Below are 21,459 nucleotides of genomic sequence, written 5' to 3' on the forward strand. Positions count from 1 at the left end.
TCCCTGGGATTCTCCAGGCAAGAACACTGGAATGGGTCGCCATTCCCTTCTCCAATGCATGAAAGTGAAAAGTGAAAGTGAAGTTGTTCAGTTGTGTCCGACTCGTCGAGACCCCATGGACTGCGGCCTACCAGGCTTTTCCGTCCATGGGATTTTCCAGGCAAGAGTACTGGAGTGGGGTGCCATTGCCTTCTCCCTTGTGAAGTTTATTCATAGTTAACTTATCCAGGAACTGTTTATAGAACGTCTTACAATAATAGCTAACATTTATCGCGCACTTACACTATGGCAGGTGCCGTACCCTGTGTTTTACAGGTACTGCCTTATATTGTCCTGTAGAACACCCTTGTGAATACGACGAAGCAAGGCCTGGAGAGTTTAGGTTACTTGCCCTGGTAACTAGCTAGTAAGAGGCAATGCTGAGCTGTGGTCTCAGCCCATCTGTGCTCTTAGCTCCTACGCTCTGTTCTCTCCCTGTATCCTCCCCTATCACCTGGGTGGCCAGCCTCAGATTGGATGCTGGAAATAGAGGGGAAAGGAGATACACATAATCCCTGCTCTCGTGGGTCTCACACCCCAGCAGTGTCTTAACACAGCGGCTTCCAAACTGTTTGGACCCTGACTCACAGAAAGTACATCGTCTTCCTTCCTTTCTTTTTTATTGGAGTATAATTGCTTTACAATGTTGCGCTAGTTTTTGCTGCACAACGAAGTGAATCAGTTATATATATACATATATCCCTTCTCTCTTGGCCTACCTTCCCACCCACCCCTCACTGCAGAGTGCTGAGTTGAGCTTCCTGTGCTTTATGGGTTCCTACTAGCTATCTGTTTTACACATGGTAGTGTATATGTCAATCCTACTCTCCCAATTTGTCCCACCCTCTGCTCCCCCAACTGTGTCAGCGTGTCTGTTCTCTATGTTTGCATCTCTATTCCTGCCCTGGAAATTGGTTCATCTGGACCATCTTTCTAGATTCTACATATATGCATTGATATATGATATTTGTTTTTCTCTTACTTCACTCTGTGTGACAGGCTCTAGGTCCATCCATATCCCTACAAATGACCCAATTTTGTTTCTTTTTATGTCTGAGTAATATTCCACAGTATATGTATACCATATTTATTATACAATTTATACCCCACTTCCCAATATATAAACCTTTCACAAAGAATTTACTTTTGCTACTTATATACTTTGATACTTTCTATTCTGTTATGTTGTTATTGTTTAGTTGCTGAGTTGTTTCTGACTCTTTTGGGACACAGTGGACTGTAGCCCACCAGGCTCCTCTATCCATGGGATTCCCCAGCAAGAATGCTGGAGTGGGTCACTGTTTCATTCTCCAGGGGATCTTCCTGACCCAGTGATCAAACTCCTGTATTGCAGGCAGATTCTTTACCAGATTCTTTACCTGGGAAGCCATTCTATTATGTTGTATTTTACTTAATTAATGGGTGGTTGAAACCTACTATGTTGATTTTTCCAACCCGCAGGTAGGTTACATTTTACAGTTTGAAAAACTGCCCAGTAGGCATCTTATTGTACTGCCCGTCTTCTTATCTGCCAATCCAAGAACAGACACTCACCTAACCTTTCTGATGCCTCAATTTCCCCATTCTGTACAACAGGCCTAGGTACTGTCTTAGGAAGGACCACACACGTTCATTGATGTTGGTTTAGCTCCAAAGTGCTGGGTAAGCTCTAGGCGGTCGGGAGGTGGCAGAGGCTGCAGGAAGCAGACAGCCACCATTGGTCTGATCACTGACCTGCCCCTGGGCCTCTGTCTTACAGGCGCTGCCTCCAGGCTCGCCCCGCTGTAACTTGAAGGAGAACCTGCTGAAGGATAACTGCCACCCGGAGTCCATCGAGTTCCCTATCAGCGAGGCCAGAATCCTGGAGGCCAGGCCCCTCAGTGACAAGGGCACTGGAGACAGCTCCCAGATTACCCAAGTCAGTCCCCAGAGGATTGCCCTCCGCCTACGGCCAGGTAGGGAGCCTGTGGACGTGGCTCATGAGGAAATTGTGGTGGGAAGAGAAGGATGTCGGGGGAGGTGTGAGCAGGAGAATGGAAGAAAATGGAAGGCTTGGGGACCTGGAGTCCGAAGACTGGAGTTTGAATCTTGACTCTTCCATAGATTAGCTATTTGACCTTGGGAAAGTTAGTTAACCCTGCTAACATTGTGATGTTTAGTTGCTAGGTTGTGTCCCACTCTTTGTGACCCCACGTAGCCCACCAGGCTCCTGTGTCCATGGGATTTTCCAGGCAAGAGTACTGGAGTGGATTGCCATAAAAATGCCTGTTTCTTGTTTTCCTCAATGTCTGTTTTATCCAGTACATAGCTTTCTCTTGGGGCTCAAATGATATATAAGATGAGGAAGCAGTTTATAAGCCCCCTTTCCATGTGAGATTGAGGCAAGGCCATGGATAGGGGCAGAGAAAATAGGGGCAGGAGACCTTCAGAGGGGTAAGGATTAGGCTAAGAGACAGGCTTTTCGAAGCACTGATATTGACTTTCCAATTAAATCAAGAATTTAAGAAAGAGCGTTTCATGTGCAAGGCATGTGTTGGGTACTGTGCGATTCAGAGAAGAGTGGAACACAGTTCCTCCCTTTACAGAGTCTGGAGTGTAGTAACTGCCAACACTTCTGTGATCCTGGGTGGTAAACCCTTGGCACCCAGGGATTAGACAGATGGGGATTTAGAGACAGTGAAGACTTTTAGGATGGAAAAGAAGAGGTTAAAAATAGGAGAGTTAAAAGATTGAAAGAGTAATAGGATCGCAAGGGGAGAGGAAGAGGAACCAGGGCTTTCAAGTTTGGTTTGCTCAAGAAGTTACTTCAGGGAATTCCCTGGTGGTCCAGTGGTTAGGACTTGTTACTTCTATTGTGGTGGCCTGGGTTTAGTCCCTGGTCAGGGAACTAAGATCCCATAAGCCACATGGCACAGCAAAAAAAAAAAAAAAAAAAAAAATTGCTTCATCCTAAATATGTCCAAAGGCTTCCCTGATAGCTCAGCTAGTAAGGAATCCACCTGCAATGCAGGAGACTCCGGTTCCATTCCTGGGTCAGGAAGATCAGGAGAAGGGATAGGCTACCCACTCCAGTATTCATGGGCTTCCCTGGTGGCTTAGATGGTAAAGAATCTGCCTGTGGGAGACCTGGGTTTGATTTCTGGGTTGGGAAGATCCCCTGGAGGAGGACACGGCAACCCACTCCAGTATTCTTGCCTGGAGAATCCCATGGGCAGAGGATCCTGGCAGGCTACAGTCCACGGGGTGGCAAAGAGTCAGACACCACTGAGTGGCTAAGCACAGCACAGCCCAGAAAATATGTCCAAATCTGCTTAAGTCTTAGAGGAAGAAGAGGAGAAGACTTAATGTCCTTCTGCCTTACAGATGATTCGAAGATTTTCTCCGTCCAAGTTCGGCAGGTGGAAGATTACCCTGTGGACATCTACTACTTAATGGACTTGTCTTACTCCATGAAGGATGACCTGCGGAACATCCAGAACCTGGGTACCAAGCTGGCCTCCCAGATGCGTAAGCTCACCAGTAACCTGCGGATTGGCTTCGGGGCCTTTGTGGACAAGCCCGTGTCACCATACATGTATATTTCTCCACCAGAGGCTATCAGAAACCCTTGCTATGAGTAAGTCTCTCCTGTAGAAGCCAGGATAGCACCTCTTCCCATTGCCCCAGATATGCCCAAGTCCTGCTTCTTATTTCTACCTCCAGGTTGGCTTTGTTGGCTGCCTTCTGGCCAAATTGTTTCTCCTCTTTACCAAGGTCTCCCTGTCTGGCAAGCGGGCCAACCCACTTACTGTGTTAATAGATAATAATAAACCAAAATTGTTAATAATAAACAAAGCTATTTGGAGACCTAGAAAGGAAATTCATTAGCTTCCTGGTCTAGGTCACAAATAAATAGTAGACCAGAGAGAATAAAAGAGAAATGAGACCAAATGTAGAGAGAGAACTTTATGGATAAGTAAATAGAGGAATTATGATTTCAGAATGATCGATTCCATTGTTATTGTCCTCCTTATCTAGAAGATGGGCCCTACAGAGTTAAAATGCAAGGAATTGAGTCCTAGAGGAATATAAAAGAGTGGAAGTGATATTTATTGAACCATCTAGCATAAATAGATGTGTCCCTACTTTGAGACTTTGGCTTACAACTAAATGGTTTATTTATTTAATTGGTGGTGAGACTATGCAAGTTCATGGACTATAATTTAAAATAATGGTTATCAAGTCTGTCAGGGTACAGCTTTACTTTTTAGATTTGAGAGTTATGTGGGTTGTAAGTTTACCCAGTAAGGATCCCAGGAAAAAAAAAAAACTGTGTCCTGTTTGACACAGATCTATCAATTTATTGATAGCTCAGAGACATAAAGTTATTGATAAACTTTTGCTTATTGTTATGTTAATGTTACTTTAGAGAAGTGTTGAGTATAAGATGTTAGCAATAGCAACCAAAGCCTCACTCTGATCTGAGAACCTTCCCCATGTTAACTCACTTAAACCTTACAAGTAAAAGATGCTTGCTCCTTGGAAGAAAAGCTATGACAAACCTAGACAGTGTATAAAAAAGCAGAGACATTACTTTGCCATCAAAGGTCCGTATAGTCAAAAAAATCTGTATAATCAAAGCTATGATTTTCCAGTACTCATGTATGGATGTGAGAGTTGGTCCATAAAGAAGGCTGAGTGCTTAAGAATTGATGCTTTCAAACTGTGGTGTTGGAGAAGACTTTTGAGTCCTTTGGACTGCAAGGAGATCAAACCTGTCAATCCTAAAGGAAATCAGTCCTGAATATTCATTGGAAGGACTGATGCTGAAGCTCCAATACTTTGGTACCTGATGCGAAGAGCTGACTCATTGGAAAAGACCATGATGCTGGGAAAGATTGAAGGCAGGAGAAGGGGACAGCAGGGGATTTGATGGTTGGATGGCATCACTGACTCAATGGGTATGAGTTTGAGCAAGCTCTGGGAGTTGGTGGTAGACAGGGAAGCCTGGTGTGCTGCAGTCCATGGGGTTGCAAAGAGCTGGACACAACTGAGCAACTGAACAACAAGGCTTCACAACAACTCTTACTAGCTATCATGTCCCCATTTTTTTTATAGGTTAGGTATAGAGAAGCTTGCCTAGGGTTCCATGACTAGTAAGTCAAGGAACTGGGATTTGAATCAAGACAGTCTGGTTCCACAGTTCACTCTCTTATCCTTTGAGCTAGCTGGAGGTTAATTCAATGTGATACCTAGGTAATTTGAAGGGTTTAGTGTCTAAACTCTCTGGATAATTCTAGCTTCATAGAACTGGACTGGATATACCACTTTCCACATCTCTCTCCCTCTTTTCCCTCCAACTCCCCAGGCAGTCTTTTCTTCACCCCTATCCCTGGCTACACCACATGGCATGTGGGATCCCTTAGTTCCCTGACCAGGGATCGAACCTGCATTCCCTGTATTGGAAGCACTGGACTGCCAGGGAAGTCTCCCTCTCTGCAATCTTTTCTGTCAGATGTATGTTTAAATCATCTCCTTCCCTCCCTAGTATGAAGGCTACCTGTTTGCCCATGTTTGGCTACAAACATGTGCTGACACTAACTGACCAGGTGACCCGCTTCAATGAGGAGGTGAAGAAGCAGAGTGTGTCACGGAACCGAGATGCCCCAGAGGGTGGTTTTGATGCCATCATGCAGGCTACCGTCTGTGATGTGAGTTTGGAGGGTGTGGAGTGCCAGGTGTGGTTGATGCAGATCAAAATGGGGAGGAAGTAGTTCAACGGTGGGGATTTCTGGGTGAAACACAAGATAGGAACTAAGCAGAGCTTTGTACAGTATGAGCAACATGTTGCTGCTGATAAACAACCTCCGCTTGTATTTGCTCCCTGGCCAGAGCTGATATTTTTCTTATGGGACCCAGATGCTTACTGGGGAGAGCATCTCCCCACCTTCTCTGAAAGTATATCCAAGTCCAGGCTGGGTTCACTTAACCTCAGCAAAGTGGGCAGATGTTCAGGCAAGATTTCTTCTAGCCCAGCCCAGCTCTGCAGATGCAGGTGGGTTTCTGGATGGGCCATGTGATTCTCATTGAAGAAGTTCTATTTGGAGATGAAGTAGGTGTCTTTCAGCTGCTTGAACTAGTGAGCTCTGAGACTGTTTTTCTAAGAGAACAGAAACTGCTGAGTTGGAAAGCTCCAGCTTGTATTCCGAGGACTGGGACTGAGGCCATCCTCCAGCCCATGTCTAGCCCTTCAGATTGGGAACTCCTTGGGTCTTTGTTTTGTACCAGTGACGTAGCTAAAGTTGCTGTCGTTCACCTTTTTTTTTTTTTAAACAGGAGAAGATTGGCTGGAGGAATGATGCCTCCCACTTGCTGGTGTTTACCACTGATGCCAAGACCCATATAGCGCTGGATGGAAGGCTGGCAGGCATCGTCCAGCCCAATGATGGGCAGTGTCATGTGGGCAGTGACAACCATTATTCTGCCTCCACCACCATGGTGAGATTCTTTTTTCCACTTATGGTTCCTATTCACTATGGCCAGGACTGCCCTAACTCAGGCAGAGTCTTTGTGTGAATATGAAAATGACAGGCCTTCCTCTGGGCAGGATACAGGGCTCTTTGCAGCCTGTCTTCATCCAGGGTACAACCCGCACAACCATTAGAGATGATCCTGGCTGGGGTCAGTGTTACTGCTCCCCTCACTGCCTCCAGCACCAGCTGCAGCATCATGGCATCCAGAATGCCCCAGAGGACTCTTACATGTTCAGCTGGAAAGCAGGGCCATCCTGTCATTGTGTACAAATTAGCCCCTTCTTGGAGCATCATGCTCTCTGTGGTTATTGGAAGAAGACAGAGGAAGAAGAGACCAAGACTGGCCAACCATGGCGAGCTGGTCCTGTGAGGAAAGGATAAAGGGCTCAGAGTCATTTAGCTGGAATACAAGGGCTAAAGGATAGTTTAGCTGATACATGAGAAGACTTTTTAAAGTTAAAAACTAAAAAAATTGTATTATTATTTTTTAATATGGAAAACCCTTAAGGATATTTTCTTTATTTATTTGGCTGCATTGGGTCTTAGTTGCAGCACTTAGATCTTCAATTTTCATTGCGGCATATGAACTCTTAGTTGCAGCATGTGGGATCTTAGTTCCCGAGCGGGGATTGAACTCAGGGCCCCTACATGGAGAGCCTGGAGTCTTAGCCACTGAACCACCAGGGAAGTCCCCAAAAGACTTTTTTTAAATTATTTTTTTTTGAGGTAACGTTGGTTTATAACATTATATGTTTCACGGTGTACATCAGTATCTTTCTACTGCATACACTACACCATGCTCACCACCCCAAATTTAGTTTCCATCTGTCACCATACAATTGATCCTCTACGCATTTCATCCTCCTCCACCCCTTCCCCTCTGGTAACCACTACTCTGTATGAAGAGACTTCTTAGAAGTTGTTTTCTATGTTCACAGAAGGTAAAAGAAAGGAAAGGAGTTTACATGGAAACAGGAGAAATTGCAGTAAACCATAAAGGAAATGTACAGACCTTGCAGAATACTGATACTCTGAGTATATAGGGGGAGATGTGAACTCTTCGTTTCTTAAAGACAACATAGCAACTACTCCATCTAGGTGGCTTAAATGTACACCTGTGTGAAGGCAGGAACCTGAGTTTCACAATCTCATGAGCTCCCTGAAAGGTCTAGGATTCCAGAGATATGTTGTCTGCACTGCCTTTTTGGCTTGAGATTTTGGTATCAGCCATATGCAGCTTGAGCACTACCAAGCAAGGGGTGAGTCTATAATGACTGACACCTAGTCTATGCAGGGCCTTGGGGTTTCCCCAGTGTCTCAGCAGTAAAGAACCCACCTGCAATGCAGGAGACGCAGGAGACGTGGGTTCGATCCCTGGATTGGGAAGATCCCTTGGAGGAGAGTATGGCAACCCACTCCAGTATTCTTGCCTGGAGAATTCCATGGATGGAGGAGCCTGGTGGGCTACAGTCCATGGGGTAGCAAAGAATTAGACACAAGTGAAGCGACTGAACACATACACACTAAGCATGCCCTTACTAGGGTTGGAGAATGTTAACATGACTATATAATGTCCTGCTCTTAAAGAGTTTTTGGTTTAGTCAAGAAGATATGGTACCAATAACAGAAAGTGCATGATTAATGCTAACTAGGTGAAACATTTGATAAAGGCTTTAGGTATTCAAAAGAAGAAAGCTCATCGTGAATTGGGGTGGTCAAGGAAGGCCTCCTGGAAAAGGTGAGGCCTGAGCTGGATCCTAAGGAAGGAGGATTAACAAAAAGAAGTCCACTTCAGGTGGGAGAATGACAGGGTTCCAGATCAGTGGTGAGTGAAAGGGGAAGAGAGGCTGCATGATGACTGGAAAGGAAGGTTGAGATCACATGGCAGAGTACTGTGAGCACCAAGCCAAGGCATTTGTTAGGAGCCACAAAATAGGAGTAAGCTTCAAAATGACGAGGCCTGGCAGTACCTGGTCCAGGAAGCTGCTCCTTGATGTGGATGCTTCAAATCTGAGTAGGAAGAAAGAGGTGTTTAGTTTTGATACTACAAGCCTGTATCTCTTCATCTATCCCGAGTTCACGCCTGAGTTTGTGTTTGCTTCTTATTGTCATGGGGTGAAAAAGTTAAAGCCCCACCACTGTCTGGGCCATGGCCAAAATCAACCAAGTCCTAAGGTTTAGAATCCAGGGATGTATGTGAACAGATTCTTACTTCTTAACTAATCTCCACATTGTCCCTTTTTACAGGATTATCCTTCCTTGGGGCTGATGACTGAGAAGCTATCCCAGAAAAACATCAATTTGATCTTTGCAGTGACTGAAAGTGTAGTCAATCTCTACCAGGTGACCATACCTCCGGGGCTTCCTGGAGTGGGAGTGGGGTCTGTGATGTGTGGGCCTATCTCAGGGAACCAACCCAGACTGCCTTTGGCCATGGTCCCCAATCAGCAAAGACCTGGGAGCCAATGATTACTTTTGGTGAACCTCTCTCCTCCAACCTTGAACCTAGCAGGATGGGTGTATTGACGTTTGCAGTGGTGGAGGGGAGTAATTTAGTGGGAAGAGGGGTGTGAGAGGTTCTCTGTAATTTTTCTCAGGGCTGAAAAACTGCTAGATATATTCCTGGCAGTGATAAGTAAAATATCCCATCCCTCCCTCAATTTTCATTTCAAGACCCTCCATCTATTTGGGGAGGGCTTTTGGAGACCACCACCTTTATCAGTCATCCGTAGACATCTTTGTCTTCTTTTCTAGAACTATAGTGAGCTCATCCCAGGGACCACAGTGGGGGTTCTGTCTACTGATTCCAGCAATGTTCTCCAGCTCATTGTGGATGCTTATGGGGTAAGCGCTTTACACTGGGAATGGACCTGCTAAGCGTCCACTGCACTTGGCGTTACCCAGGAGGCCTCAGATTTGGGAGTCCTGGCAGCTAGTCCACTATGCAGCCTTGACTGCCTTCTTATTCTTCCAGAGGCTAGGTGATAGGCAGCACTGGGAGGAACGCAGCCTTCTGCAACAGAAATGGCTCAGGAGGGGATGGAGGGAGCCATAGGAACAACAGGGGAACTGCTTAGAGAAGGTGAAATTGAAAGAGACAATGGGGATGATGTTAAGGAGCAGGACCCTGAAACTGGGAGTGGGTACAGACTGAGGGAGAGCTGGGCTCCAACAACAGAGGAAAGAGGGAGCTGAATTATGGTGAATGTGAGGCTGATGAAAAATTAGGTAGAAAGTGGTACTACCCAAGGCGACCAGTATCAGCACTCCTTTCTTGCAAGTCTGTGAGGTCTGCAGGAGGGCACAGCTGGTTTAGATTTTACCCAGACTCACCTAGACACAAGTGGAGAAAGAGCGAGAGCAGGTCTTGGGCTGGAAGGTTAGTAGGATACAGGCTCCTAGGGATGCTGTGGCAGCTGGCAGGCGGACCTCAGCATTTAGCGGGACAGGTGAGTCCAGGGCCCACCTGGTGGTTTTTGCTTGGGATGTAATTGGCTCCTACTTCTGTCCTCTCAGCCCGTTTTCTTGCCTTCTTTTGCCCTTTCTTGCTTAGAAAATCCGCTCTAAAGTAGAGCTGGAAGTGCGTGACCTCCCCGAAGAGCTGTCCTTATCCTTCAACGCCACATGTCTCAACAACGAAGTCATCCCAGGCCTGAAGTCTTGCGTTGGACTCAAGATTGGAGACACGGTGAGGTGGGCTGGACAGGGGCTGATGCTGCAGCTCTCACCTTGGCCTGTGCTCCGGAACCTCTGTGGGCACCCACCCCTTCCTTCCCTGTACTTTCTTCCTGAACGTCCTTACAAGTCAGATGGAACAGAGCTGCCAGCCTTTGCCTCCAAGACTTCTGTTACCTAAACTTTCTCCGTTAAGTAACTTCCCCATCAGGATTTTTTAAAAACTTGCATTTAGGTGACTGTTTATGCACAGCCGATTGCAGATAATATTTCTTGCCTTCAGCCCCTTACTGGTCTCCATCCTCCTCTAAAGTAATGCCTTTCTTTGCTTCACAACGTAACTGGAAATGTCATCTGTAAATATTTATTGAGCCCTGACTTCGTGCCAGGCATTGTCCTAGCTGCTGAAGATTTGGCAGCAAACAGAACAGGTGAAAATACCCAGCATGGAATTTCAGAATGCAAACGTTCATTCTGCCTCCTTAGTCCCTCTGCGGCTTTCCTTCCCTAGTTGTTCTCCTCGGCTTCTGCCTTGGGGGAGAGGGATGGTGAAAGGGGTGGGAAGAAAAGGGGCTTATCTATAGTTATGTCATCCATGTCTGTATCATTTAATGTCTATACCCATCCCTCTTTCTGTCTATACTCTAGGCACGGGTGCACACACCCTAGTAAGAAACGTTGGCCTGAAACATGTTTGATTGCACAAGTGATGAAATGTCATATGGAAATTGAACAGGGACCTCCCTGGTGGTCTAGTGGTTATCACTCTGTGCTTCCTCTGCAGGGCTCACGGTTTCGATCCCTGGTTGGGGAATTAAGATCTTGCATGCTGCAAGGCGGGACCAAAATAAATAAATAAATAAAAATAAACTATAAAGAAATTGAACAGTAGGCCTTGAGCCTGCGGTTGTCGCTACGTGACACTGTATGGGTTAGAGTTACCATTGTTGTTGTTTAGTCGCTGTCATGTCTGATTCTTTTGTGACCCCATTGACTGACTGTAGCCCCACCAGACTCCTCTGTCCATGGGATTTCCCAGGCAAGAATACTGAAGTGGGTTGCCATTTCCTTCTCCAGGGGATCTTCTCCACCCAGGGACTGAACCCATGTCTCTTGCATCTCCTATATTGGCAGGCAGATTCTTTACCACTGAGCCACCTGGGAAGCCCCAGGGTTACCATACAATGCCACAAAATAGTGCTTTGTGTACCTTGATATTATGTAATCAGCTAGCTTAGTTGGCCAAGGCAGAGTGTTTATAAGATCATAGGTTCTGCTCTGCTTGAACTGGTTTATTTATTTTTTTAAAAAAAGCTATCTCATGATTATAAGCCATGTCTACACCCAGCCAGCAGGTCACAATGCACAACTGTCCCCAGGCTCTTGCTTTGGCTTTGCAGACCCTGGTAGCGGCAAAGCTGAGGAACTTTGGCTTGCGGGGAACAGGACACCCAGTTTGAGCATTCCTGGGCAGGGCAGGGAACAGCTTCTTTCCCTCCAGGGCTGGAGTGTCAACAGGGTCCCCTGTGTCTGAACACGATCTTACTTTCCATCCAGGTGAGCTTCAGCATTGAGGCCAAAGTGCGTGGCTGTCCCCAGAAGAAGGAGAAGTCCTTCACCATCAAGCCTGTGGGCTTCAAAGACAGCCTCACCGTGCAGGTTACTTTCGACTGTGACTGTGCCTGCCAGGCCGAGGCTGAGCCTTTTAGCCACCGCTGCAACAATGGCAATGGGACCTTTGAGTGTGGGGTGTGCCGCTGTGGGCCCGGCTGGCTGGGGTCCCAGTGCGAGTGCTCAGAAGAGGACTACCGCCCCTCGCAGCAGGACGAGTGCAGCCCCCGGGAGGGCCAGCCCATCTGTAGCCAGCGGGGCGAGTGTCTCTGTGGCCAGTGCGTCTGCCACAGCAGTGACTTTGGCAAGATCACGGGCAAGTACTGTGAATGTGATGACTTCTCCTGTGTCCGCTACAAGGGGGAGATGTGCTCAGGTGAGTGAAATTGCACATGCCTTCCATCCTGGTACCCACACACACTCACGCATCTGCAGCCTCTGGAAATGGATGCAGGCTAGGGCTTGAGGTGGGCACAGGGTGGCTCAGGGGCAGAGGGAGCCGATGGTGTTCCACTCCAAGGGCAGAAAACAGAAGCGAGGTTCTCTTTAATTCCCCTCAGCTCCTTCTGTCCTCTCTCGAGGGACACAAGGAAGGAAATGAGTGTCTGCTTTTAGGGGGCTTCTCTCTTAAAAGAGGGTGGGAAAGAGTGGGGAAAATTGAAAGTGAAGATAGTTTTTTTCTTTTCTCTCATTTGCCCTTCAGCTCACATTTTAAGGCACTGGTTTCCAATCTTTTTGAGGATATGAATCAACCCCTTTTTTAAATTAAAGTTTTTTTTTTTTTTTGCCACACCATGAGGTATCTTAGTTTAGTTCTTCGACTAGGGGTCGCAACTTGACCCCCTCCCCACATTGGAAGAGTGGAGTCTTAACCACTGGACCACCAGGGAAGTCCTCCAACCCTTTTTTTACTTAAAAAAAAAAAAAAAAACACTGACTAATACTAATTAAAATTTTAGTATACATAGGTTTGGAAACTACACAATGTCAGAATATGTAGTGAAGTTAGTAATGATTATTTTACATGAATTTATATTTTCATCACACAACATGTGGAAAACAAGTAGTGTCTTTGCAAGATATTGGAGCACATTTAATGAGCCAGTACACTTAGGAGAGTGACTGAAAAATAGTAAGCTCTTATTAAGTGTTGGTACTATTTTATTATCACTGTTGGTATATTATTACTTTTTGTACTCTTCATCTCTACAGTCCAAAATGGTGGCTATTTAAATTTAAATGAATCAAGTTTAATTAACGCTTAGGTACAAAGTTTAAATCAAATTAAATAAAAAAAATTAGTTTCTGTGTTCCTCAGGTGCCTGTGGCTAGTCGCCCCCATATTGCACAGCACAGATGTTTTTTGGGGGTGCTGCCACAGACAGTCCCAGACTGCAGGCTGGGGATTATGAGTTTGAATCCTCCTACCTGCAGGATACTGAGTTGTTGTCTACCTCATTACAAAATTCAGTAAAATCTTGAGGCCCATGATAATCTCAAGCTGCTTTCTCCTTACCCCAAAGCCCACTCCTGGGGTACTTCCCCAGCTAGAAGTCCAACTAAGTTAACCTAATCCTTATCTCCAGACACACTGACAACACTCCCAGAGGCAGTTAGGCAGTCTGAGTTGTTCCTGAGCACTAGGGATACATTTTTGCTGGGCTGTAGTCACTGTGGCTTAATCCCCATTGTGAGAGATAGACTGAAGATATCTGCAGTTTGGTTGGGACCAGTTTGCAGTTGTATTGTGTGGCCAATCGAACAGAGATTATAATTGGCTTCTGGGGTGATCAAACCTATGACCCAAATTGGCTTCACTTGCCCTGGGGTTCTAACCAGCAGAGCTAATCTACCCAGGTGTTCACTTTAACATTGGCCTTTAGGAAAGCTTGATGAGAAAGGTAAACATGTGTCATTCTAAAGCATACCCAAGTAATATAAAAATGGCCTCTATCTATTACCTATAACATTGTTTACTCAAGTCAACAAAATTTGAGAGACTGGAGAAAAATGATATCAGAGAAAGGGAATACTGTTCCTAGAATGTTAAAATCTTCAATTTGCGGTAATATTTTATAGCATTTGAGACTGATCAAATTAAATATCTTCTTATAACAAAAAATTGATATGAGAGAGATTAGGGGAAAGAGAGATCATATATGCACAGACACACAGACACACCCAGCAATTTGAATTCAGGAGTGAGGCAGGAGTTTCGGTTCCTTCTCACATCCGGGATCTAATGCCTGATGATCTGAGGTGGAGCTGATGGGTTAATAATAGAAATAAAGGGCAGAATAAATGGAATGCTCTTGAATCATCCCCAAACCATCCCCCCCAACCCCAGTCCATGGAAAAATTGTCTTCTGTGAAACACATCCCTGGTGCCAAAACAGTTGGGGACTGTTGCCTTCTAATATTTAATAGTATTTATGTCGTATTCAGGGCTTCCCTGGTGGCTCAGACAGTAAAGAATCCACCTGCAAGGCGGGAGACCTGGGTTCAGTCCCTGGGTTGGGAAGATCCCCTGGAGGAGGGCATGGCAACCCACTCCAGTATTCTTGCCTGGAGAATCCCATGGACAGAGGAGCCTGGTGGGCTACAGTCCACCGGGTTGCAAAGAGTTGGACACTACTGAGCGACTAAGCACACACACGTCATATTCAAGGCACCAAAGGGAATGGTTAAGTTTGACGTGGGAGACACATGAGGAGAAGGTTGGGACTGAGGGAAAAAAAGTTCCCCCCAGGAGAGGCTTACACATAGACCACGACGGCACCAGGGTAGGAGGAAGGCCCGCTGCTACTCTATGGGCTGATTGTTCCTGGTCTGATGTGGGGCATGTGGGAGGGATCCCAGCCAGAGTGTGTTTCCTTTGGCTGACCGCCCCACTGAAGCCGCAGAACAAAGGCCCCGGGTCAGCAGCCCTTATTCCTGCCTCCCAGCCGCGCAGGAACAGCTCGTCCCCATTGAGCTCCAGCCCCTCACACGAGGGAAGCCCAGGCAGCCGCTGCAGCTCTGAGGCCTCCCTCTCCCTTCCTGCCACCGTGTTGGGTGCCTGCCGACCTCAGGTCTGGACCCTCTGGTGCTGTTATCACATTCTCCAGGGACATATGCTCGCTGAACACCTGCTCTATGCCAGGCCCTCGGTCCATATGGGTACAAAGGGGTCATGTGTGGTTCCTGACCTGGCGGGGCTTATAGCCCAGCTCATCCTTGTCCCTCCCTGCCTAGAGCTGCTGGCCTGGTCTGTTCTTCGCTCAAGCAGGGGCTCGGGAGCGCAATGACTTGCCCATGGTCCCAGCCCCTGGCTGTCCCTGTCCCCTCCTCCCCACTGGAGGCATGGTCTTTGTGGTTGCGTGGTATCAGCACCCCTCAAATGTCAGGGCGTGCATCCTTGTCCTCAAGGGATTCTTCCCTTGTCACATCAAGGTTTTTTTTTCAGAAACTTTCCTCAAGCAGAATACATTATTGATATATAATCCTAAAGAATGTAGAGGGAAAAAAACTTTGTCCTTTCCTCCTCCTTGAGAATTCCAGATCCCTGTCTCCTTGGGGACCCCCGGACTTATCAACCTGCCTAGGAATTGACCCTCTCACATGAATGCTGATCAGGCGCCCATGTGAGCCAGGTTCTGTGCTGTGTGCCATAGTGTTGTGGGATAGAGAGGCAAGAATAAGGGACTTCCTTGGTGGTTCAGTTGTTAAGATTCCAAACTCCCAATGCAGGGTGGCCCGGGTTCGATCCCTGGTCAGGGAACTAGATCTTGCATGCCACAACTAAGAGTCTTCATGCAGCAGCTATGACCTGGCACAGCCAAAAAAAGAAAAAGAGAGAAGCATGAATAAGACAGTTTTGTCATAAACTTACCCAAGGAGAATTCACAGCACAAGGCAGAACCTGCCAGATCCCAGAAGTGAAGTGTCCTCAGTGAGTGTTATAGAGACTCACTGAGTGTTAGAGAGACTCACTGTGGACGGGGGAGCCCTGGGGGGGCTTCATGGAGGAGGTGGGAAGTCAGAGAAAGGGCTGGCCCATAGAGGAGGGCAGTGGAGTGATGTGTCAGCCCAGAAGGTCAAACTGTATGGGGGAGTGGCTGCCTGACCTCTGACCTGAGACCCCTGCTCCTCCCTTTCCTTCCCCTCCCCCACACCTCCCGGGCCACCTTCTTCTCTCCCTCCCTCCTCTTTCTCACGTTTTTTCTTCGTTTCCCACCCTCCTCCCCTGACTTTCCCGTGAACCCCTTTTGCTGGAGGGATGCCAGTCCTGTGACATTACCGCACTTTGGTTTCCTTTTAAAGCTTGACCCTGCCGGGGCCTTGGAGCCAGCCTGCTGGCGCTGGCCTGCCACTATCCACTTCCAGCCTCACTCCCCGGCTGGCCTGCGGGCCGTCTTCTCAAAGATCACTTTGTTTAGCCTCACAAAGGAAACACTATGAGACAAGGGTTTCTGAGGAGACTGAGGCCTCTGAGTGCTGCCAGGCCTCTGTGGGGTCCGCTTTTCCTTATCCAGGAGGCATGGCCAAAAGCTGGGTGTAGTGGACACTGTGGGGGTCCCACTCTGCTGGCTGGCCCACCCATCCCCCTGCTGCTGGTAGGGCTGCTGGGAATACCTCACAATTGTGCCTTCTCTGGAGAATTATTTTCAGCTGACAAGAGCTGGATGGCCCTCAGACCTTGGCTAATGACTGGTAGACAAGGGGTTACACAAGGCCAGTCCCTTTGCCTCAAGGTTGCTGTGGTGCCGGTCATGCCCATCAGCCTGCTGTGGGATCAAGCTGAGGGGAGTTGTCAGGCTGAGACCCCATTCCTGCCAGCTCTGTTTTGATGTGGACCATTTTTAAAGTCTTTATTGACTTTGTTACAATATTGCTTTTTGGCTTTTTGGCCAGGAGCATGTGGGATCTTAGCTCCCCAAACAGGGATTGAACCCGCTCTCCTGCTTTGGAAGGCGATATCTTAACCACTGGACCGCCAGGGAAGTCCGCCTGTGAGCATTTGACTCCTGCCCTGTCCTGCTTCTCTCCTTCCCTTCTGCGTCCCCAAGAAGTCGCTGGCACAAGAATTCTCACCACAAGTCATGCTTATAGGGAACCCAACCTCAAAATGCAGTCTGTCTTCTTTCTTCATCCTTCTACCAGCCCAGTATTTCTACTCTCTAGATCAGGGGTCCCTGATCTTCGGGATATAAGGCCTGATGATCTCAGGTGAAGCAGATGTAATAATATTAGAAATAAAGTGCAGAATAAATGTACCAGGCTTGGATCATCACGAAACCATCCTTCTACCCCAGCCTGTGGAAAAATTGTCTTCCACGAAAACATGATGTCTTCTACTTTTGACCATGGTGCCAAAAAGACTGGGGACAGCTACTCTAGATGTATTAGGTTGGCTGAAAGTTCATTTGGGTTTTTACCATAAGATGATATGGAAAAACCCCAACGAGCTGTTTGGCCAACCCAATATTTGGCAGCTGGGGTAATTGAGGTTATGTTTCATGTCCTTCTTGGGAAACAGACACACACAGTGAAGGTGTGTCTGAGCCTTGAATGCCAGTGTGGTTCCTAGAGGATTATTGCTGGTATCGCTCATCCTTTAGTGGGTGATACCAGCCAGAGGAACCTATAGTGGCCAAGAGATATTAATCAGACCCACTGGGTCACTGGGTAGCAGGGCTGTGCCAGCTCATTGCTATTTGAGCCTGGCTGTGTACCATCCTCTCCTCCACCATCTTGGGGCCCGTCTGCTCACACAATGGCTTGGTTTTCAGATCAATTCATGTTACTTCCCCTTTGCTCCCTGCCTTTCCTCTGATTAACAATCAGATTTTTATTATTCATCCACTTCTTCCTGATTCAGAGTCCTGGAGAATGAGTCACCTTTCTGAAGGATTTAGGAGCCAAGTTTTAAAGCCTTGGTAAATGAATATTAGGGGAATATAGTGTTGAGAGTTAATGCCTACATTTAAGCAGTCTAACCCCTACCCTCACCTCATCTCTGTCTCCTGTTCCTATACTCAGGTAGGGAAGCAAATAAGTCTTTCCTAATAAGGCTGGTGGCTCTTTGCAAACTATGATAATACAACGAAGGGCTTGTGTTGGTGAAGGTTTATGTGTATTTTCTAGGAATTTAACTAGAGGAGGTAAGATCTATGATAGTAGAGATCTTGCCTGTCTTTTTCACCGTTGAGTCCCCAGTGCTCAAGATGTGGTATGAGCTCAGTAAATATTTGTTGAATGAATAGATAAATAAGAAATTGCATTAGTTGTACACCTACCGTGTATCAGATTTTATACTAATCACTATTTATGGAAAAATGAATGTAATATGTGCTCCCCATCAGGGAGCTCAACAATCCAGAAAGAAACAGATAAGCAAGCAAATGGGTTGAACATCAGGGTTGAAATAAAGGTATCTATAAGTACTGGGAGAGTACATGGGCTGACAGTTGATTTGGCTTGGAGAGGTCAGAAAAAAGTTACAGAGGGGAAGGAACATTTGAGTTGGGCTTTAAAGGATGAGTAGGAGTTTGGTAGTGGTCTCCGGATGAAAGGGCATCTAAGCAGAGGGAACAGCAGGCAGAGAAGCGTGAGGCTATGAGAACAGTGTAGAAGATGGTGAATGGCTCAGTGTGGAGGCAAGAGTGTGGTGATGTGAAGAGGGTGATGAAGGGTAAAGCCCCGAATACCGTCCTGGAGTGGGGGCCTCACTGACTGGTCTACCCCTTGGGCTGTGTGTTTTTAGGCCATGGCCAGTGCAGCTGTGGGGACTGTCTGTGTGACTCCGACTGGACCGGCTACTACTGCAACTGTACCACACGCACGGACACCTGCATGTCCAGCAACGGCTTGCTGTGCAGCGGACGGGGCAAGTGTGAGTGCGGCAGCTGTGTCTGCATCCAGCCGGGCTCCTATGGGGACACCTGTGAGAAGTGTCCCACCTGCCCTGACGCCTGCACCTTTAAGAAGTGAGTGGGCAGAGACGTGAGCTGGAGAGAGTTGGGTGTCTGGGATGGGGGAGAGGGTCCCCCACACTGAGCATGTTCTGTCTCTTACTCACCAGAGCTTTAGAGAGAGAGGAGTCTGTTCCAGCAAAGGACCAGCTTTCATCTTTCTATTGCAAACTTGAGGGAAAGCTGGAGATAGAGCCGGGGTGAAGGGGACAGAGTGGTACCAGCTGGACTGCAGTTGGAGAAACCTCTTTTAGGCGGGATCCTGAATCCCTGAGTCGGGAGGAAGGCTAAACCAGATAACTCCTGGGGAATGTTCCAGTGCTGAGGTTCTGATTTTGTGAAGGATGTGGGGCTGGAATTATGAAGGCTACTGTGTGAAACAGGAGACATTCACCACTACAAACATCATTCATCTGGGGGCAGAGGAAGCCCCATCAACCCAAGTCCATGGCCCCACTGTTTCTCTTACTACTTTAGCCTGGCTGGACTCATGGGTGTGCAACCCGCACATTTGTACAGCACCCTGTGCTTAGAAGGGCCTCACATTTTGTTTAATGCTCTGCTACCACTGTTTTGAAATTCTTCCTAATTTAAAGAAAAGTTATTTATTTATTTGTGGCCGCACTGTGTCTTTGTTGCTGCGCAAGGGCTTTCTCTACTTGTGGTGAGCAGGGGCTACTCCTTAGTTGCGGCATGTGGGCTTTTCATTGCCGCGTCTTCTCTTGTTGCAGAGCTCAGGCTCTAGGGTGCACGGGCTTCAGCAGTTGCAGCAGGCGGGCTCAGTAGTTGTGGCGCAAGGACTTAGCTGCCTTGTGTTATGTGGGATCTTCCTGGACCGAGGATCGAGCCTGTGTCCCCTGCATTGTCAGCAGACTCCCAACCACTGGACCACCAGGGAAGCCCCCTACTAATTTTTGAATAAGGAACTGACATTTTTGTTTTGCGCCAGGCCCCCAAATTATGAGACTGGTTCTGACTTTAGGGCCCTCAGAAGTGGCATAGGGTTTGCCCTCCTGTCACAGGAGGCACATAAAGAAGTTTAATAAAGTTCCTGGAGGCCTCTGCCTACCTAGCCTTACCTATCAGTTAGGAGGGCAGTCCCACCCCTGAACTCCAGATGTGACTTTCTGGGTCCCCCAGGGTTGTCTTAACAAATGTTTTTATTTCTGTGTCTGTTTTCTGGGGGTGGGGCAGCTTTCTGGGCGTATGGCAGCAGAGCCAGACTGTAGCACACTTAGGGTTCTTCCTTCCCTGCCTTCACCCCTGTGTCCCCTCTCTTTTAGGGAGTGTGTGGAATGTAAGAAGTTTAACCGGGGAGCCCTCAACGAGGAAAATACCTGCAACCGTTATTGTCGTGATGAGATTGAGCCTGTGAAGGAACTTAGTAAGTTCAGCAAGCCATAGAGTTATGCACACCCATGTTCTGGGTTTTTCCAGTTTAACCCATAGAAACTATCCAACTCTCATCTGTAAAATGGAAGAGTAATTCCTACCTCAAAGGTATACTGTGCAGGCCTGATGCACAGTAGGTCCTTCCTAAAAGCTAGCTTCCCTGAGAGTCTTTCTGCATGTCTGCTAATGTGTTCAGCAGTCCCCTCCCCTTTTACTTCCTAGAGCCCATGGGCTCAGCAAAATCCTGCAAAGAACTTTTAAAATATGTGAAAATCTGGCAACCCTAGCTTTACTACCCCAAGGAAAGAAAGATGATGTATCCCATTTTACAGGTGAAGAAACTGAGGCACAGAGTGAAGAAGTAGTTGCCCATGATAATCTTAGTTTAGTAGGCCAGTCAGCATTTACTAAGGGGTTTCCAGGTGGCTCAGTGGTGAAGAATCTGCCTGCCAATGCAGAAGATGAAAGAGACATGGATTCGAGTCCTGGGTTGGGAAGATCCTCTGGAATAAAGAGGAAATGGCAACTCACTCCAGGATTCTTGCCTGGAAAATTCCATGGACAGAGGAGCCTGGTGGGCTTCAGTCCATGGGGCTGCAAAGAGTGGGACACGACTGAACGACTGAACACACAAGTTTACCTCAATGTTAAGCAAGGTCCAGCATACAGGTCTGCAGATACAGAGGGAAACCTTCACCTTTATGGATTTGGAGCCAAAATTATTAGCCTGAAGCCCTTTTGGCTCTTGGGAGCCCTTCCTGGCATAAGACAGAAACACAGTGAGGAACAAACTTGCCTGCAGTTATTCTGGTTTCTGCTTCATCTTGATTTAAAAGGAGTTGCTCTTTGCTGCTGTCGCATATCTGATGTAGTTATCTAGGTCAGTTAGACATTGGGTGATGCTGAGAGATAGCGATCTCACACGAAGGAAGGAAACACATGTTCAGTGGGAGCCACAGGAAGACACAGCTAGCCAGCCAGCTTCAGGGTGGGGGTGCTTTGGGAAAGAGTCAGATCTCTAGATCCTTTGGCTAATGTCTGAAGTGGGTCTGGAGTAATAGTAATTTGGGAATTGAATTTGAAGAGGCAGTTTTCCTCTGGAGGAGACCAGGCTTGCTATGATTAGCTTAGATGGAAGAGGCTGCTGATAGGAGAGATTTTTTATCTAGACTAGATGAGTATCACAAGTTAGTCGATAAATACTCCCATCCTCCACCATGATGATCATAAAAATAAATGCTTCTTTGTATGGAATTGTATAACTTATACAAATGACA

At 47.1% G+C, this 21,459-nt stretch overlaps 1 protein-coding gene across 4 annotated transcripts in view; it reads left to right on the forward strand.

The window, feature by feature from the left end:
• The window catches only part of ITGB3 (integrin subunit beta 3), a 69,859-nt gene that overhangs the window by 35,637 nt on the left and 12,763 nt on the right, over positions 1-21,459 (forward strand). For all 4 annotated transcript variants that reach the window (XM_059877747.1, NM_001206490.3, XM_059877746.1 and 1 more), the window contains exons 3-12: positions 1,799-1,994; positions 3,403-3,655; positions 5,567-5,729; positions 6,355-6,516; positions 8,799-8,894; positions 9,306-9,395; positions 10,105-10,239; positions 11,784-12,213; positions 18,583-18,805; positions 20,074-20,174. In XM_059877747.1, coding sequence (XP_059733730.1) covers positions 1,799-1,994; positions 3,403-3,655; positions 5,567-5,729; positions 6,355-6,516; positions 8,799-8,894; positions 9,306-9,395; positions 10,105-10,239; positions 11,784-12,213; positions 18,583-18,805; positions 20,074-20,174 — 1,849 coding nt within the window. The remainder of the gene's footprint in view (positions 1-1,798; positions 1,995-3,402; positions 3,656-5,566; positions 5,730-6,354; positions 6,517-8,798; positions 8,895-9,305; positions 9,396-10,104; positions 10,240-11,783; positions 12,214-18,582; positions 18,806-20,073; positions 20,175-21,459) is intronic.

This window comes from Bos taurus, chromosome 19 (genome assembly GCF_002263795.3).
Source record: "Bos taurus isolate L1 Dominette 01449 registration number 42190680 breed Hereford chromosome 19, ARS-UCD2.0, whole genome shotgun sequence".
Lineage (NCBI taxonomy): Eukaryota > Metazoa > Chordata > Mammalia > Artiodactyla > Bovidae > Bos > Bos taurus.